Raw genomic sequence first — 19019 nt, forward strand, 5'->3', positions numbered from 1 at the left:
TCAGACTTTGCTTTCCTGCTGCCCCACCCTAGGTCTCCACCAGCCCCGGGGCACTGGCGCAGGCCCTGAGCTCCCACCCACCACTGCTGCCCCTCCCCCACTGCTGTTGCTTCCTTCACTGCCGCTGCCACTCTTCCACTGCTGCTGCCCTACTTTCCCTCTTGCATGCCTGCCCAACACACAGCCGCTATCATTTCCCACCCTCTGCCACCGCTCACCTCACCTGCTGCCACTTCCTGGCCCTCCTGCCTACCACTCTGGCTCCAGCCTGTTCTAGCCAGCACCACGCAGTTCCCAGCTGCATGGCTGGGACCACACAACATGGCATCGAACCAACCTGGCCTGGCACAGGACGCATGGCATGGGCTGATCGCGGCGGTTTCTTCTCACCCACTCCCTCCCTCCTCCCCAGGCCCCGCTAACTCCATGCCACATGGCATGGTATGGATCCAGTCCGCCCAACCCAGGTCCTGTGGCATGGACTGATTGCGGCAGTCCTTCACCCCCAACTTTGGCGACGCGTGGCGGGGTACATGGGTGCACATGGATCCCCTGAGCTTGGTGGTGCACCCTCTGCAAAAAGTGCTGCCAACGCTGCTGTCTGTGCCTGTGGGTGTTTGCCACTCACTATCTCCCCCCACCCCCCACCGACATCAGCGTGGCTTCCAACGGGAGCTCCCCACCCACCGCCACCATGCCCCCACTGCTGCCACTGCCACCACCGCCTGTGGGCTGTCGCTGTGCCCCCCAGCCTCCAGGGGCACATGGCATTCATGACCCCCTATCCAATCTTATCTGAATTTCCACGTGGATGGAGGGAGGGTTGGGGAACAGCCAAAGGGTGGCCAGGTCAGAAGCTGCAGAGCCTTCTGGTTGGGGGCTGGGAGTATTGTGGGGGCTAAGGGTGGGGCAGGGCTGGGTAGGCCTTGCTGCTGTGCTCTTGGGTCCTGCTGCCACTGGCACCTTGTTATCTTTGACAGGCAGCCATGGGCAGATAATAATTCATTTTCTAAACTTTTTAGGGCCCCATGGGCTGGATAGAATGGCCTGGTGGGCTGGATCCAGCCCACAGGCCGTATTTTGCCCGCCTCTGCACCCTGAAACAACCTAAGTACTTTTTCTGCACTGAGGGATCCTGCAGTGGAGTCAGGCCAGACACTAATATGCCTGCCAGGGAAATTGCATGCATTACGAGTATTTGATTAGAGGGCTTCAGCGGAATTTTGCAGTCACTTTGTGTCAATATAGCTGGAAGAATGTGGCTGCAAGGCACTAATAGTAATGACTAGGCCTGATATCACTAGAGAAGCACTTTAGACATGAGCAGGAAATATGCTCCCTTAGTGGCCGCTATTGACAAACTAACATTGCTTTAATGTCATATTTCTCTCTTATAGGCCAAGTCTTTCTTCTCCTGCTCATGTGAATAGGCCCATTGACTCCAGTGCATCCAGTGAAGAAGGTGAGCAGGATTTGTCTTACATGGCACTGTGTGCAGCACTTTGCAGTGTAAACATTGCATGACCAGTCTGCTAGACCATACACTACATTAACAGTTTGATCCCCAAGGATCAAACAAGGTGAACAAAGCTTCTGGACTGACCTCCCGATTCCCCAGAAACCAGTTGCTAGGCAGCCAATACTTAAGCCACTGGCATCAATACTTAGAAAGTTAACCTATCATGAACCTTTATATACAAATGAAGCCATGTAGAAATTGGGCACCAGAAATAAGGAACCCGATGCCTGTGCTGTATATTTCTTATTCCCTAAAAATAATGGGAGATGGGGAGAATTCAGTGCTTATAAAAATGAAGGACCCAAAGCACGGCTGGAAGCAGGTATAGGGTAGGTAGGTACTGTGACAGCTGCTGCACATATTTTGCTAATATGCTTCAGCCTCTAGCAGCACACCTGAATATCCTACAGCTCTAGGCCTCACAATTGTGTCAGAGTCTTTGGTACTTCTCTGAGGTGAATAACAGAGAGTCCTAGCCAGCATTTTATAAACTGAAACTTGGCTTTTACAAACTGTTAGGACAACTATAAACAGAAAACAAATCAGCAGAAATTGTGACTTGCTCATCCATCATTCACAAACATAAATAAGAACTAAAATAACTGACTGAAATTTTCATACTGCAGTTTCCTGGGCTTTTTCTTTGATGCTGGAAGTGACTAAATCTTCACGGTTGATGGCTTTTCTTTTTTTGGCTGCTGCTTCAAGCCCCTCACAAATCACGTTGCTCGATTCTCCCTCCCCCACATCACATGGCTGTGTCTCTGCCTGACTTAAACTAACAGGGCTAACTACCTTTCTCTCTCTCAATAGTTGCCAGTCTAACTGATAGTAAGGGGCTGGTCTAATAAAAGGTATCATTTTGGAACCAACAGTTCTAGTTTTTTGTATGTCTTAACCGATCGTCATGCATTTATGAAGTCATGGGTCCTGATTCTGATCTTGCTTATAGCAGTTTTAGTCTACTGTAACTCCACTGGTGTCAGTACAGTTACTTCTAATGTATAAATAAAGAATAAATAGTAGCGGGCCTCCAATTAACTTTTTTTCATATGGTGTTCAATGCAGTAAACCTGGCTGTTATGATGTAGATACCACTAACAGAGAACACAGGCATATGTAATAATAGAAATAATGATGCTAGAGTTTTAATTACATGTGTTGATAATTTTAATATTTTAATTATATTAATGAGTAAACTGTAAAATAGGGCTAGATCTTGCCCTCACTTAATGTCAGACTTTTTTTTTTCTTAGTTAATTCAATAGGAATCAGATCAGACTTGAAACTACAGGACAATTATTAATGCTCGGTATAGTTCTAGATGCATAAGTTCCTCAGTGGGTTCTGACAGCCAAGAAATTGTAGCCATAGCATGCAATTAAAGCACACCCTGTGCTAACTTGTGACCTATTTTAAACACATCCTTTCACATCACACCACTGCAACATTTGTATTTTCATATCCTGATGTGTTGGTATACAGGCAGTCCTGAACTTACAATGTTTCGAGTTACAACACTTATAAACTGACACTGTTTCAATTTTCTGATGTCAGTTTCAACTTTACAATGTTTGATCCAATGGGTGACACAGTGAACTTGTTCACTGGCGTGGCATCACATCTCCCTGGAGAACATCTGTCTAAACTTCCTTGGACACTTTCTTTAAGAAAGCAGACAAGACTCCTGAGAGGACTCCAGCCAAAAACCCTTCAAAAAGTTCAGCAAAGTCACCTCAAAGAAGTCCTTCCAAATCAATGATTGCTATTTATAATATAAATACATTAATGTAGCTATATTACTCATCTATAATTGATTGAGTACAAAATTCTGAGGTACTTTTGATGAAAAAAGGGTATCGGGCCTTGGTTCAGGAACCAATCTCCATTTATAACATTGTTTCCTTTGGGAAAAATGGTTCCAAGTTACAATGTTTCGACTTACAACATGGTTTTCAGGAACTAATTGTGTCCTAACTCCCAGGGCTGCCTGTATTATTGTCTATAGTTGAATCCTGAAGTAGCATTTTGAGAAGGAGGAGAGGTTAAGTAGCCCACAACAAAGTTGGTTTTTGTTTCCCTGTGTGAGTCAAAGCTTAAGGTCTCAAAGTGGTAGGCTGATGCGTTCTGTTCTGGACCTCCACCCAGATCCTGATGCCATGGATGTACCCAATTACATCTAAAAATGTAATTGGGTACACTGATTTCAGCATGGGTTGGGGCCTTATTTTACTACATCATTCAAACAGACTGAATGCTTTACAGAAACAAAGAGCACAAAAGAGTGGACAGCATGTGGTACAAATACATTGCACTGAGGCTGCTTTTGCTCGTACTGCTAGGGATGATGATCTTCTAGCCAAACCTTATTCTCTAACCCATCCACATTCAGTAATGGCAGTCACCCCCTCCTCTCCTCCCTGTGAAATTCCTTCTGCATATTCCTCCTTTCTCTCTTTCTAGTCTACTTTATGTAGGCTCTGTATCACCATCATGGCTATAGTGTCTTCCAGTAGAGCAATAATAAACTTTGTGAGTTGCATGTGTCATGTGCATCCTCTCCAATATCCAGGAAAGAATAGTTTGCAGCGGACTGGTTGTTTATGTACATACAGCTATGTTTTTAAATTGTAGATAGCAGGGCATCCTGTACTTGAAGCAGTGTATGCTAAAATCTGTGATTATAATTAGGTTCTATGTAACTTCTTTCAGTCTTGAACCAGTCCCTGGGAAAGCTGTTTTATGCCTTTATCTAAAAAAAAAAAGTCTGTTTTGCCTGAAGAGCAAAGTTGCCCGCCAGTGTCCTTGGAGATTTAAGTGTTCTTTTAGATTAGTGGGCCTAGGCGATTGAGCACCTTGCAAAGGAGGAACAGGACCTTGTCTAATCTATGTAGTCTTTTGCCTCATCCTCCTTTCCATAGCCCCTCTGGGCTCTTATGGTTTCTTTTCTGTGCAGATGACTGCTAAACATGCCTCTGTGCTCCCAGCTCCTCACTTAAGTCTCCTATCCCCTACTGTCTTTCTGACCTTTCTCCCTTGATGTCCTGTTGTCAACTTCAGTGCAACACGAGCTGCTTATAATTCTCTTCCAATTATTTCCCTTTTCTATCATAGTGAATAAATCATGCACTCTTGATATTGTATATAATGCCTCTCACCTCTTCTGTCATTAGGTGATGGGCTAATCCTACCAATTCCTCCTCTCCATCACCTGCATTTCTCCTGTCAGTAGCTTGTCTTTAATTTGATAGTTGCAGCTTTTTATGGAACCTCCTTCTCTTTGACCTATTTAATTCTCACCATGCATCTGCCTAGGCTTCTGCCAAAATCTCACTCCTGTCCAATTCCTCCGTATGGTAGTATCACACCACCTTGGGAGGGCAATACAAGGGTGTGCAGGTGTAATCCAGGAAGTTTTTGGAGAGTACAGGGGACAACTTCCTGGTGCAAGTGCTGGAGTGGCCAACTAGGGGCCGTGTTCTTCTTGACCTTCTGCTCATAAACAGGGAAGAATTGGTGGGGAGCACAGTAGTAGTTGGCAACTTGGGCAGCCAATGAACTCAGGTGATTGAGTTCAGGATCCTGAGGAAAGGAAGGTAGAAGAGCAGCAGAGTAAGGACCCTGGACTTCATAAAAGCAGTCTCTGACTTGCTTGGGGAACTCCTGGATAGGAGCCTCTGGGAAGCTAGATGGAGGGGGAAAGAAGTCCAGGAGAGCTGGCTGTACTTTAAAGAAGCCTTACAGAGAGTGCAGGAACAAACTATCCTGATTATGATTGAAGTTCCCCAAGAGAACCAGGGCCTGTGATTGGGAAACTTCTGCTAGCAGTTTGAAGAAAGCCTCATCCACCACTTCCTCCTGGTCTGGTCATCTGTAGCAGACCCCCACAACGACATCACCCTTGTTGCTCTCCCCTCTGACCCTAACCCAGAGACTTTCAACAAGCCTACCTCCAGTTTCATACTGGAGCTCTGAGCAATCATATGGCTCTTTTACATCAAGTGCAACTCCTCCTCTTCTTCTCCCTTGCCTGTCCTTCCTGAACACTTTATACCCACCCATGGCAGTGCTCCAGGCATACGAGCTCCCAAGTCTCTATTATTCCGATCATGTCATAGTTCCCTGACTGTGCAAGGATTTCCTACTGGATGCTTACCTTACTGAGGTCATCTGACCCCAGCTGATTTCCTGCCCTTTGGGCAGGGGGCTGCACCCAATGATCTTGCAAGGTCCCTTCCAGTCCTAATGTCTATGAAACCTTATGCCTGCCCTGACTATTCTCCAAGTGTCAACTCCCTGTTTTTTGCTCTGCACAGTTCTGCCTCTGCCTACAGTTCCTGTCTCCTTCCTCAACTTCCTTCATGCTCCGCTGACTTTCATACCTCAAGACTTTCTCCCATATTGCTGTCCCACTGCTTTGAAGGAGCTCCTGGCCCTGTTCTCCATGCAACATTCACCCTCCACTCCCTCCTTTTGTGGCATTCCTTGAGAGATTTGCTTTTCAGTGTTGACCTTTTCCTTATTTTTTAAAAGGAAAAAATCACAACCAACCTCTGGAACAACCTAACTTAAGAAACGGCAGCATAAGAAACGGCAGCATGGTGTATAAGTAGCATCAGAAACAAACTCCTGCCCTTACACAGTGCCCCTCCCCCTCCTTGTCTCATCATCATCTGTCCCTTTATGCGAACCTTGTCTGCAGGCCTCCCAACACAAGAACCTGTTTTTATTTCTCTGTCAAGTTCCTTGGGCCTGTAGGTAACAGCTTTATCACTGCAGGTCCCTCATTAAACATTTAAAACCAGAAGTTTCCAAATAGAATTGAATTCAAGCCCTCACTGCAAAATGGCTTTGGGAGTCTGTCTCATGGTAGGCACTGAATTAAAAAAAAAAAAAAGAAAAGAAAACCCCAAATCAGAGCACAAGCCTGACAGAGAACAAGCCCAAGCTTTTTACCAGAAAAAGACATTTCCCTGAACTTAAATCCTTGCACCAGGCACACTGCTGAGGAGAAAAACAGCTCCCTGAATGTAAGCAAGGGGCTCTGCTCTGGGCACATCCAGCTAATTGTTGGAGGCCGGTTGTAAAGCAGCGGTTCTCAAAAATGTTGTACCAGGACTCATTTGTAATCACCAATGGCCAGTCCTACCCCAGGGCCCCTCACTTATAACCCACTACGCCTGCCCCCAGCCCCGCAGTGTGCTGGGGACCCAAGCAGCCCCTTGCAGGCTGGAACTCTGCCAGCTTCCAAGGGAAAACCCGGGCTCCCTGTGTTTTTCCTTTAAAAGTTTGCTCGGGCCCCTTTCACGTAGTCTTGCAATCCACGGGTTGAGAAACGTTGCTGTAAAGGACGCTCGCTGATTTCCAAGCACCGTGGGAGGTTGCCCACGTGTGCGAGAGGGCAATGCCCTTAGCTGCTTCCCGGGTTCCCTCATCCTTGGAGCTCCTGGTGCGGCTCGGCCCCACGGCTCCCCCCGCGCACGGCGCCGCTCAGCTGCACGCCGCGTTTCCCGGGGGAAGATGAAGCCGTGCCGGGCGGGGGTTCATTCTCGTCAGCCCCTGGGCCTGGGTCTGGCCACGCTCCGCTTCTCTACATTGGAAACCCGACGGGACTCGCGGGGAGCAGAGCACCGCCGAGCGGGGACCCGCTCCCGCGTTTCGTGCCGCCGCTGGCGGGGCCGTACGTGCGCTCAGCCCCGGCTATTCCCCGAAGTGCCAGTGCGGGACTGGAGGCTGAGTCACGTCCCGCCCGGCGGGGCCAGCCTGTGCTCAGCGTGCCGAGGGACGGGCTCTGCCGGGGAGGGGGGAGCCCTGCCCTGCCCTGCCCTTTCCCTGCAGCTCCTGATCACAGCGCTGCGGTTCCTCGCCTTGATCTCATCGCGGCTCCGCACGACACCCTCGCCCTGAACCTGACATCGCCTCGCGTGAGAGCGCGGCCCGGCCTCCGCCGCCCGCGGCCCCCCCGGCACGCAAATCCCCGGGCAGGGCTCACGCAGGGGAACAGCTGTTGCGAAAGCTGGAGCTGCAGCTCTCGCGGCCCGAGAAAAGGGCTCTGCAGCGCCCGGCGCCGCGCAGCTCACACCGGCATCCCGGGGGAGCCGAGCTGGCACTGCTCCCCTCCTCTCCGCGTGCTTTGGGGACGGGGCAGAGCTGCTTTTGTAGCTCCATTATTGGGGGGAGCGGAGGGCTCCGCAGTGCAGCTCGTCGGCTCGCAGCTCGGGTTGCTCGGCAGGGAGCCGAGGGCTCACCGAGTCCGAGCCCTGCTCAGGCCGGGGCTGTGCGTGCGGCACCAGCTGTCTCCGCCCCGCCCGCTGGCAGGCAGCCGCCTCCGCCCCCCGCGCACATGGGGTCCTTGGGGGGGGGGGGCACCTCGGATGCTAAGCTGCAGGGGCTCGGGCGGTGCCTCGCTGCTGCCAGCGCCGGGATTAGCGAGCCGGGCCGGCACGCAAGGCCCCGCGGCGGGGAACAGGCACCCGGCCACGCACGCTAGCGGCGGCCGCAGCCCGGGGATTGTCCCCCGGGCCGGGCCAGGACGCGACGCCGCAGCCAGCGCCTTCCGTGCGGCCGCGCCACGTGCGTGCAGCTGCGGCTTCCGGCCCGGCCCCGGGCTTGCGTGCGGCGCAGGCAGCCGCGGCCCGGAGAGCGCACGCACGGGTGACCCGGGAGCTGGCGCGCAGGTGTTGGGGGAGGAGCTGTCGGGACAGTCACGCTATGGCTAGGAGGGAGCAGGGACACGGGGCCGCCGGGGGAGCGAGCGGCGCTGCCTTGCCCCGCGGCTTTGGGCGGGAGGCTGGGGGGTGCAGCTGCCGCTCCCCCGGGCTGCGCAGCTGCGGCCGGGGAGAGGTGTTCAATCCCACCCACGTTTCAAAAAGCAAGAGTCCCCCTCCCTTGATCCCGGCCGCGGCCCGAGCAGGCGAGGGCGCTCGGTTTGCAAGGAAGCGCGCTGCCCTCGCGCTGATGTAACAGGCTGTGCCCGAGGACGCCCTGTACCCTCCGCAGCACGGCCCGTCCCGCCCTGCCCCGCTCGGGGATGCGCGGTGCCTCGGTTTCAGCAGGGTATTTCCGATGTCCTATTTTGACTTTTAGTCCAGCCTGCTTCAAAGGAGTCAGGAGCTGCGTCCGGGTTTGTCCCGAAATAGGCAGAGCGGCTCTGCCCAGGCTGGCACGAGGGAGTGGGGAAGGCTGAGATCGGAATGCGAAGGACACGCTGAGCCGGGCCGGCGCCCTCCCATTTAAGCCGAGGGCAAAGGCCCCTGATGATTTCAGCCTGTGCAACATTAGGGTCACGATGATCTTCTCAGGGGTCTTGCACGTACTTAGCATCTCATCGTCTGACATCATCTCAGCAGAAGCAGGGGCAGCTAATACCTAATAACAGCTGCAACCTGTACCTAATATTTCCGTGCTTATCATGTTAATTCTGGCTGCTTGCATTATTTATGCATCAGTTTGATGTAGAAGTGTTTCACTAATACAAACAAGGGCAGTGTATTTATATTAGATTTTTTTAAAAAGGTGAAACTCAAATTCCCTTTCTTGGAAGCCCTGGATAAATGTTCACATATCCTGAATTTTGTGTAGCTACTTCTGTTATAGGCCTGACACTATTAGGAACCAAAGTCACTGAAAGATGAGGATTCTCGGTACCAGATGGATAATGAACCTTCTGCAGTTGGCACTGGCCTTAACTTGTTATCTTGTGCAGTTGTGTTTCATTCATACAGCTTAGTGCTAGATGCAACCTCACTTTCTAGTGTAGATATGAGCAGAATTAACAAATACACGGATTGTATTAGTTTGATCAACAACACTACTGTCAGGCTGTTCTGTTTTTCATTACAAGATGTTTGCTGTTAGCTTTTATTCCAGTTCTGAATGACAGTGGATGTTTCACCCAGAACCATATTGTTAATCAAACCTTCTCTAAAGGGGGAAAATATCAAACACACAGAAGTAGACCAGTTACAGCATGTGTCTCATTTGTTCTCATAGTTTATAGATTAACTTACTATATTGGTCATGTGCATGGTTCAGGAAACGATCAAGATAAAGGGATGCAGATTCATGAACCCAGGAGGACATTAGGATCATAAAAAAGCAAGCTGGAAGGGCCCTGAAGAAGCCATCTAGTCCAACCCCCTGCTTAAGGCAAGATCATGTGTTTAAATTATTCTAGACAACTGTCTGATGACCTGTTCTGTTGCCAAAGGTTCATCCAGAATACAGATGACCTGCACCAGGTTCAAGGGGATGAAGACCTAAACAAAAGCTGTCAAAACCCCCAAGCCCAACACTTCATCAAAGGAGTGACCCAAACTCCTGGCGTGTTGTGACAAGGCTGACAAGACAGAGTAAAGCAAAACATTCCCAGGAAGCCAAGGCTGCTGGCCTTGGTTTAGGTTTGGAAGGCTGCACGTAAGACAACAACATGAAAAGGAGTGAGTGTGGGATGTGAAATTAATTCAGTTGAAACAGAGTCATAATAAAAACTCCTACTTTGATTCTCACATCTTTAATTGATTTATTTACTTTTTATTGGTCTGCTGTAAACTCAAACAGATTTCATTCTAGGCTGCCACAGAGAGCAAAGGCAGTTCAGACAGAGGTTGAACATATGTCCCAGCTTACAGGGATTGACCCAGGCTTGAGGAACAATTTGAAGGTCACAGACAGCTCAAGTGAAACCAAGATGCTGTTTTCAGTAAAACCAGCGAGGCGTTCAGCTGGTTACTTCTCTCTGCTTGCTTTGCCCTGCCAGGTAGGCTGTGCCCCCCTGTTGTTGGATTTGAAATGGCTTCTGCTCGCTCACTGGGTTACGAGATGGGACCTGGGACAGTGCAATGCAGTAAGGCAGCAAAGTCTGTGAAGCAGCACCACAGCTGCACACTTTTGAACTTAAAATGTGATTTTTAGTTTCAATTCAGGCCCTGCAGAGCAACAGGAGCGGAGATTGTGGTACTCTATTATTCAAGGCCTCTATTACAGGAAATGACAAAGCAAGATCTCTTCTCAGCACGTCTGTGCTTGTCCAGGTAGAAGTTAAAGATAGCACTTTTGCAACCACAGAAATATGCCCACTAATATTATTTCTCTTTCTCACTGAATAAAGCAAGTTGACAATTTTGCATTGGGCAGGTTAGATTTGCACCCTGGGCCTGCATAAAAGTGACTGCTATGCTTCACTACACATACCGTCATTTGATCCTCTCTCGGTTTTGCCCGGCAGTCTTGCCTCTCCCGGCAGTATTCAATGCACAAGCAAAACCAAACCCTGTTCTTTCCCATGTCTGAAAGCCCTCAAGTGGCAACCGCAGCTAACTCTTGTTAGCGGAAGTGCTGCCAGGTGCACCCCGCCTGGCCGGCAGGACCTGGAAGTCTCCAGCATTGCTCAGGGACCGAAGGTCGTGCGTGGCTCCTGCTTTTCCAGGCAAGTGCGTTGTCACCCTGTGTAGGACGCACCGGGTGCTGCCCCTCCTTCCTTATCCGCCCCCCCGGCTCGCTCCTCCCCAGGAAAGACAGGCGTGCTGAGCTCCACCCCTGCTTTTATTTCACACGCCAGGCAAGGCTGGGCCTCCACTCGCTGGCCCGCGGCTCCAGCCCTTGCAGCGAGGGGACGCCCCGCCCCCGCCGGCGCGCGACTCCTCCCGCTCTGCGTCACGTTCGAGTCACGTTCCCTGGGCGCCGGTTGCCATGGCGCCCAGGGAAGCCGTTGGCGCCGCGCGAGACGCCGAGGTAAGAGTCGTCCCCCGCGTGCAGGTGACACCCCCGCGGTCCTGGGCCTTTCCCTCTGGCAGGGGGTTCCTGCGCTCCAGAGGTCTGGGGCTTGCATGGAGCATGGATTTAGGGGTGTAGGTTGTAGCCGTGTTGGTCTAAGGACATAGACAATAAAATAATAATAATAATATCAGATTTACCCAAAGACCCTTGTCTTACTTTGGATTTGGCAAACAAGCGCCTTTGGGTAAATCCGGTATTTTTTATTACATCAACTCAAATAGCTGGATAAATTCTTCCTAGCAAGCTTTGGGGCGAGGCTGTGCTTGCCGACGGCCTGTGCCGCCCCTGGATGGAGAGGTAGGTAAAGCAGCCAGAGGCCAGTACGTAGGCAAGAAAGCCAGTCAGTGCAAATGTAAATGCTTTGGATGGGGGGTGTAGGTCGTAGCCGTGTTGGTCTCGGGACACAGGCAGACAAGCTTCTTCGGGTGAAGCTGATATTTTTTATTAGACCAACTTAAATAGTTGGGGAAAGATTATCTTAGGAAGCTTTCGGGTTTAAAAACCCTTCATCAGGCTGGGGAAGCAGCTGCAGGCTGGCGAGGCTGGGAAGGAGACTTGCTGGTGGCAGTGCTGCACAGACTTGAAGGACTGAGGTCTGCCCAGACCGTAGAATATGAAACACGAAATTTCCAAAAAAAGGTCTGAGGAGATAAGCCCAGGTCCCTGCCTGGCTGCTCCCCACCCCCGCCTGCTCCTCCACGAGGAGGTTGGCATGGTCCTAAACCAGTTCATCCTCCAAACAGGAGTCGTTCCATTCACAAAAATGTCCTGGAGGGGCCCTGGTGCTGGGGAGGGGGCTTTGAGTCTAATGAGAAGCACCTTGAGTCTAAACAGATTGAGAACCACTGGTCTGTACCTTAGGCACATACATTTTTAACATCTTTTTCTCTTGATAGTTAAACACCTGCTGCTGACCGTGTAATTCCCACCAGTCCTGTGTCTTCCTGCCTCACAACTGTGCCTGAATTTTGGAAGGCCATGGATCGGCATCTTCCTATGCACGCATTACCTGAAGAAATCCAGAAGGTATAAAATGCTGGAGCCAACAATAACACCTTGGGTACAGATTTTCTAGTCACCTGTGAATATTTGCTGGCCTGAAGTCAGTTCAGTTGCACTGCTGGGAGAGTTTTAGTTGCAGAATGGGTATTTTGGAGCCCTGTCCTTCTCTCTTCCTTCTGAACTTAAGTTACATGCAGTCTGCTAGTGATTTTTAAAACCATAGAGATTTTTCATCACCTGGTAGCATTGTGCGATCTGCAGTATGGGAGGCAGGATGACTACTAGATGGACCTTGAGTCTGTTTCAGCATGGCAGTTCCTATGTTCCCCTATGTATTGCCATGAGTTTGGAAATACTTCAGTCTTTTCAAATGAGTGCCAAGAAACTATCCCATAGCACTTCATACTTTACCATATTTTATGTGTTTCTGCATTGAGCTATTAAGCTCATTTTTGTGTTTTGAGGTACACTGGTACTAAGGTAACAATGATGTTTGTAGAGTTTAGATTGTGGCTTGTATAGGATAGTTTGGATAGAGATACTCCTGCCTTAGGCAGGGGGTTGGATTAGATGACCTCTGGAGGTCCCTTCCAGTCCTACTTCTCTCTGAATTGTCCTTGAAATGGGAGAAGCTTATTGACATACATAAATGAAGTTACTTTTTATATTTGTTAGCAATTTATGTCTTAGCTGGCAAAATGGCAGTGTGTGCTGGCTTTCATGCCCAAATATCAAATAAAAAAGGAATGAAAATATTAGATTTCAAGTTGGTCTGTCCTGATGTAGTTCAACCCTCAAGTGTTTCAGGAACTACCTGAAGCAGTCTTTGGACTTCTAGTGATAATAAATGAGAATGTATTGAGGAAGGATGAGGTATGAGGGAAACCACAGAAGGACAAATAGAATATTTTTCTTTAAAAAGAGTGAAAAGGAGGGGTATTTTTACCCCGCTAACTTTGGATCTGGAAAGATCAATTTGTAAGCCTCAAGAGGATTACAAGGTGATAAAATACACTCTGTATACGTCTGTCAAGAACAAATCACACCAAGCAGAACTAATTTCCTTCTTTGATGGGGTATCTTGACTTTAGTAAGGATTTTGACACTGTTCCAGATAGCATTTTTCCAAACAAAGTAGGGACATATAGATGAAGTCTAGATGAGATTATTATAATGTTTGTACGCAACTGATGGAAAAAAAGTGTACTCAAAGAGTAAGTAATTTGTAGTCAAACTGTGCTGACATATCAGTTGAGGTCCCACAAGGGTCTGTGCTGCATCCAATACTGTTCAGTATTTTCATTACTGATTTGAATCACGGAAAAAGGGCACACGTGGGATAGTGGCTGGCAACATTTCAGAGCCATAGGCTGAAACAGCCCAGCTTGGGTCTGAGATGCTGGTGTTCCAACCTGGCTGGGGCATGGGCACAGCTCCCCACCTCCTGGCATGGGGCAGCTGTGGCAAGGGCTTCAGCACTTGAGCGTGGCTGAAGCCCCCTGCTGCCAAACCACTGCTGAAGCCCCCTGACTCTGCAAGCCAGATCTGGCATGTGTGCCTTATGTTGCTGACCCTTGATTGTAGAAAATTTGCATGTGGGAGGAGTTATAAGCACTTTGAAGGACAATATTAAAATTCAAAATCATCTTGGTAAACAGCTGAAATAGAAATCAAAAGATGAAGTACAGTAAAGACAAGTGAAAAACATTCTTTTTGGGAAAGAAAAAACACGTGCACAAATACAGAATAGCAATAACTGACTAGACAGTGATATGGCAGAAAGCAGAGTGGATTATAAAGGGAGTATAAAGTTGTCAATGTGATATTATTGCAAAAAAGAAATATTTTGGGTTGTATTAACAGGAGTATTTTATGGGAAACATAGGAGGTAATTATTCTACTTACCTGAGCTCTGGTGAGGCCTCAACAATAACAAGTGAAGTTTTGGGCACCACAATTTATGCAAGATGTAGCCATCATAGAGAGAGTTCAAGAGATAATAAAGAGTGAAAATCAGTGTAGAAACATGGCATGTAAGCGAGGTTGAAAGAACTGCTAGACCAGAAAAGATGGAAGGCATACAAGATAATAATCTTCAAACACATGAAAAGACAGTGCTTAATTGTTTTAAATTGAAAACAGTGATTATCTGTTCTCTGCGTCCTTTGAGAGTGGAACAAGAAATAACAGTCTTAACATGTGCCAAAGGAGATTTAGGTTAGATATTAGGAAAAAGCTTTCAAGATATAAGAATAGCTGAGTATTGGAACAGGTTACTTAAGGAAGTTATATTTGCTTAACCTTTGTATCTGATGCTACCTCAGAGTAAGGGGATAAACTCATTAACCTCTTGAGTCTCTGTCCAACCACAGTGAGTGTATTGTAACTGGGTGCTCAAGTACCATGGGCAGCAGCTGTGCATGGGGGAGCATCAGTGCCTTTGCGTTTTTTTTCTTCTTAAATTGAAAAAAAAACAGTGTAAGGGAAGTACATGCTATTGTCTTTACATTTTACAAGTATTCCAATAAAAATAATTTCTTTCCACATAAAGCTTTGAATTTGTTTGAATATAACATTTAAACCATATTAAGTGTGCTGTATTTAATTTTTTCCTAATCAAATATTTCAGTTCAAATACGTGTGGCTATTAGGACATAAAATTTACATGGGGGTACTTTTTTAGTTTTGTTTACTAAATATGAGTGAAATAAACATGCTAAATCAGATCACACACTATTTAGGGCATTGGAAAAATTTCTGGAAAATGTTCCAAGTCAAAATTTTCCAGAAAACCCACATCTCTGAGTGCAGCCATGAGCTATATAGGAACTCTCCCATGGCAATTTTGCTTGAATATAATAGTTGACCTATGGTACTTCTGCAATTCCTGTTCCTATGTCATTTGTCCTTTATGTGGACCTCCTCCTTCACCCTCCACTTCAAGAAGCCAGATGGCACTTTTAAACTCTGTTTGATATTCAAATTCCTGCTCCCTTTTTCTCATGGACTGCTCTCAGCTACCAGTACTGCCCTGACTGGCTTCCTTACCAGCCTTTGCTGTGCTAAGCTAAGGGGGTGTTCCCAGTGTGCAGCTAGCTGGCTATAGAAAAACACAAGCATCTTGATGACTATCTGGAGGCAATGTTCCAAGCATCCTGCAGAAACAGGACTATTCACCATTTCAGCGCCTGTTTTAGTGAGGAATCTCAGGACTCAGTCACAGTGGCAAGCATATATCAAGCACCTCAAGAAACTACTGGAAGGCAAAGGATGCAGACCAGCGGTCTGGCAATGGCACCTGCTTTGTATTCCTGAGCTTGCCAGTGCTCTGAGCACCAAACCCACAGCCTTCCACAGAAGACCTTTCTCACAGAAGCAGAGCCAGTTCAGCAAGCTCTTGCACCGGGCATCCTAGAAGAGGTCTCTGAGGAATTTGGTCAGTAATGAAGCCACTGACACTCCTGTAGAGGTAAAAGTGGAATAATCAACTTGATCTTGTGCTTGGTAAGTACTGTCAACCGTATTTGTTACTGTTATGAAGGAAGTCTTGGTATAAAGAGTTTCGTTGTAGAGGGGCAACTAACTCAGAGGGATTTGGGTGTTCCCAGGTTATGATCAGCTATGATCAATGATAGAAGTCACATAAAAGTTTATATGCAGCACCTTTCTCTCCACACCCCTCCCTTCCATTCCATGCTCCTTACCAATGCCATGTAGATCCCAAAATAGCCACTGAGCAGTAAAAAGAGCAAGTAAATGCCCAAGTCCAGTGCTAAGCATTTTGTAGTATTGCCTTATCAACTTAAAGTACAGTTATATGGTCAAGTGCTTCGTAAGAGCGGTTACATAAGGGATATATATATATATATATATTTTTTTTTTTTGCTAAAGCTTTGTCATTATTTGTGTAAACATTCTGTTCATGGATCACAGTGCAAGGAAACACATTTAAAAATAGAGTTGTGGCTTGGCCTGCAAACTGTAATGGCCCCTTCACTGGAGAAGATTTGTCAGTTTTAAAAGTCACTAGAAGTCACTTCTGTTCTTGCAAATCTCTTTCCAGGGAAGCTATGCCAGGGAACAAGGGGGAATGGGAGAAGCTGCTGTTTTTTGGCAAACAGCTCGTAAGGGCTTACAGTTGCTCCAGAAATAAATAACTACACCTCTCAGTTTCCAAGTCCGAACTTTTTGAGGATCTCTCTTATGTTGGTTCTTAGAGAGAGTGGTCTGTACCCGTGAGTCTCCTAGTTCTTAATTCAGCAGCTTATCAATGTTCTTCTGGATCTTTCTCCACCACAGAAAGTGATGCCTGCATATTTGGTGTGTGGCAGGATTTTTAGTGTAACTCAGTAGACTCCTCAATTTGCTTATATGTTTCTCTGTGACAAAAATCTTAAAAATCCCATCACGTAGATTAAAGGAATGCCATCTCTGGATGCCTTTTCTGTTTCTTTTTATCCTTGATGGGCTTCTCAGCCTGAAAAAAATTAGAGAACCTGGGCCACTGGCAGACAGCTTGATGTCCATTAAAACATTATATAATATAAAGAAAAAGCATCAAGTCATCATGTTTGCCATTTTGTCACATATCTCTGGAGAGCCAAACTTGAAATTGAGAGAGGATGGCATACCAAAAAGATCAAAGTTGTAGATTCTGGCCTTATGACAAGAAGTAAAGTGGGAAGTAAGAATTTGTTACAGTTAAGGAATAAAATGAATGGATACTCTCTCTCTTTCCAATGCAGGCACTTGGAGTTCTGAAGGACTAGTCTTCCTTTACATATATTTGGGTATACAGACTTGTACTGCAAAGGGCAAAAGGAAAGCACCACGTGGATGACATTGTCTAAGAGATGCAAAAAAGAGGTGCAGATTAAGGGAGCTACTAAAGGCCAAGGAGGAACAGGAGCACAGAGTAACTGGGAGAGGTTTATATAATGAGAGACTGTAGAAAGGAGGCAGGAACAGGAACTCATGGAGCAACTCTTCAGAATGGTGCTGAACTGGACTGAGAGCCCACAAGTCTTCATGCAGACCCAAGATTCTTTGCAGGCTTCTAAGTCGACCAGCTGTGTAGGGCCAGGCATTGGTGATAGTTCTTTGCGCAGGGTCAGGCTACATGCTCTCTCTTTTAACACAAGTCCTTTCTCTAAATGCTTTGTCAGTCACAAGAAGCTCTACAGTTACCTGCCCTCTCCAGTATGCTCTCCTAATCTGCAGACTGTGCAGATTGGAGGTGGAAATGTCAGTGTTTCTTTGGGACTTGGACAGCTCTACTAACTGCTGGGAGGAAACCCTTTCTCTCTTGACTCTTACCTGGTTCCATACTGCATGAGCAATAAGAGGTCAGAAGGGAAAAGAAAACAAGAAGGCAAAGCAAGCAGCCAGTGCCACTCCCACTAAAGATGCCTGCTTTTTTTGCACTTCAGTTTTAATTTGCATTTCAGTTTTTCATGTTCCATCTTGTGAATTAGAACACATTTGTTTTTTTGTTCAGTCAGTAGGTCTGACTGCACTATTCTAAAGTTTTTCCTTGTATCTATCCATGAGTTTAGCAAAGTTCTGCGCTTGTTTCAGGACTTGGCCACTTGATTGTAAGAAATGGTAAACTGCAGCTATTGAAGTACAAGTACTAAGATTTTATTGAAGTGCAAGCAGGCAAACTACTTAAACCAATAAACTGGCAGCCTGTGTCCCCAAACTAGAAAGCACAGAAAGTTACATTTAAATTAAATCCAAATCTTTTAAAAATATTTTGTTTGGCAAATAAATCAACCTCTATCAAATGCAGACTCTAAAATTAATCGTGGACAAAATACCGCATACAGATTAGCAGTCCTCTCACCCCAGAAGATTGAAAAAATATCAGAACAGACACATATCAGTACATCGCGTTCTATGGGATTTTTCTGTCTACAAGACAGCAAGGCATTAACAATTAATTGCTCATTAAGATCTCCATGTGTGGCATGGATGTGAACATATGCAGCATCCTTAATTTGACTCCCTTGGTCTTGGGACCTATATTGCTTATGGGGACACTTTCCAGTCATGCAAATTGGCTAAGAGATTGATTCTATATGAAAATACCTTTACTCCCTTGAAGAAGGGAACTTTGTGCCCTAAAGCCTGTCCAACAACTCTCCCAACTATACAATTGGTCCAGTACAACAATGACTTGTTTAGTTTTGGACACTTACTTTCTGAAAGCGTACTGCTGTTCCAGATGTACTCCAGATACTGACAGTTCACAGGTAAATGTCTGCCATTACCAGCTTGACAGTTGATTTGCTAATGCTAAATGGGTAAGCTATGCACTTGCAGCAATATGGTATCGCCAGTTCTAAGATTAACAAGTAATACCCTTCTATTTCAATAGGGGTTTTCATTTATTGTGGCACAGCAGAATTGGGGCAAGTTTCTTACATGTGTCCATGAAAATCCACTTTATTATTTGTAGATTTTGGAGCCACTGTTGGTCACTTCATGTGTGCAGAATGATACAACTCCTCTGCCCTATGCTATTTCTCCTCCAAAACTATGTGGGTTAGCAATTTTAGCATTCATTATGTCATCCAAATTTGTCTTAAATGCTACTTCCAGTCCATCTTGTATCTACACATTTTTGTAATGACTGATGCTCCATTACCATCTCTTTGAACAAGCACCCGAGATCATAAGTAACTAACCTGTAGGCAGGAGGACCTCCTTCAATGTATTC

The 19019-nt window shown here is 46.9% G+C and overlaps 1 protein-coding gene across 4 annotated transcripts in view; it reads left to right on the plus strand.

Annotated features, from left to right (window-relative positions):
• The first annotated feature begins 1395 nt into the window (after positions 1 to 1395).
• The window catches only part of LEKR1 (leucine, glutamate and lysine rich 1), a 146631-nt gene continuing 129007 nt past the window's right edge, over positions 1396 to 19019 (plus strand). For 2 of the 4 annotated variants that reach the window (XM_059731063.1, XM_059731064.1), the window contains exons 1-2: positions 6934 to 11251; positions 12193 to 12322. In XM_059731063.1, coding sequence (XP_059587046.1) covers positions 12275 to 12322 — 48 coding nt within the window. In that variant the 5' untranslated portion in view covers positions 6934 to 11251; positions 12193 to 12274. Of the gene's footprint in view, positions 1463 to 6928; positions 11252 to 12192; positions 12323 to 19019 lie in introns of those variants that run through there. The other 2 variants (XM_019491840.2, XM_019491844.2) reach the window with 2 other exon arrangements.

This window comes from Alligator mississippiensis, chromosome 7 (genome assembly GCF_030867095.1).
Source record: "Alligator mississippiensis isolate rAllMis1 chromosome 7, rAllMis1, whole genome shotgun sequence".
Taxonomy (NCBI): Eukaryota; Metazoa; Chordata; order Crocodylia; family Alligatoridae; genus Alligator; species Alligator mississippiensis.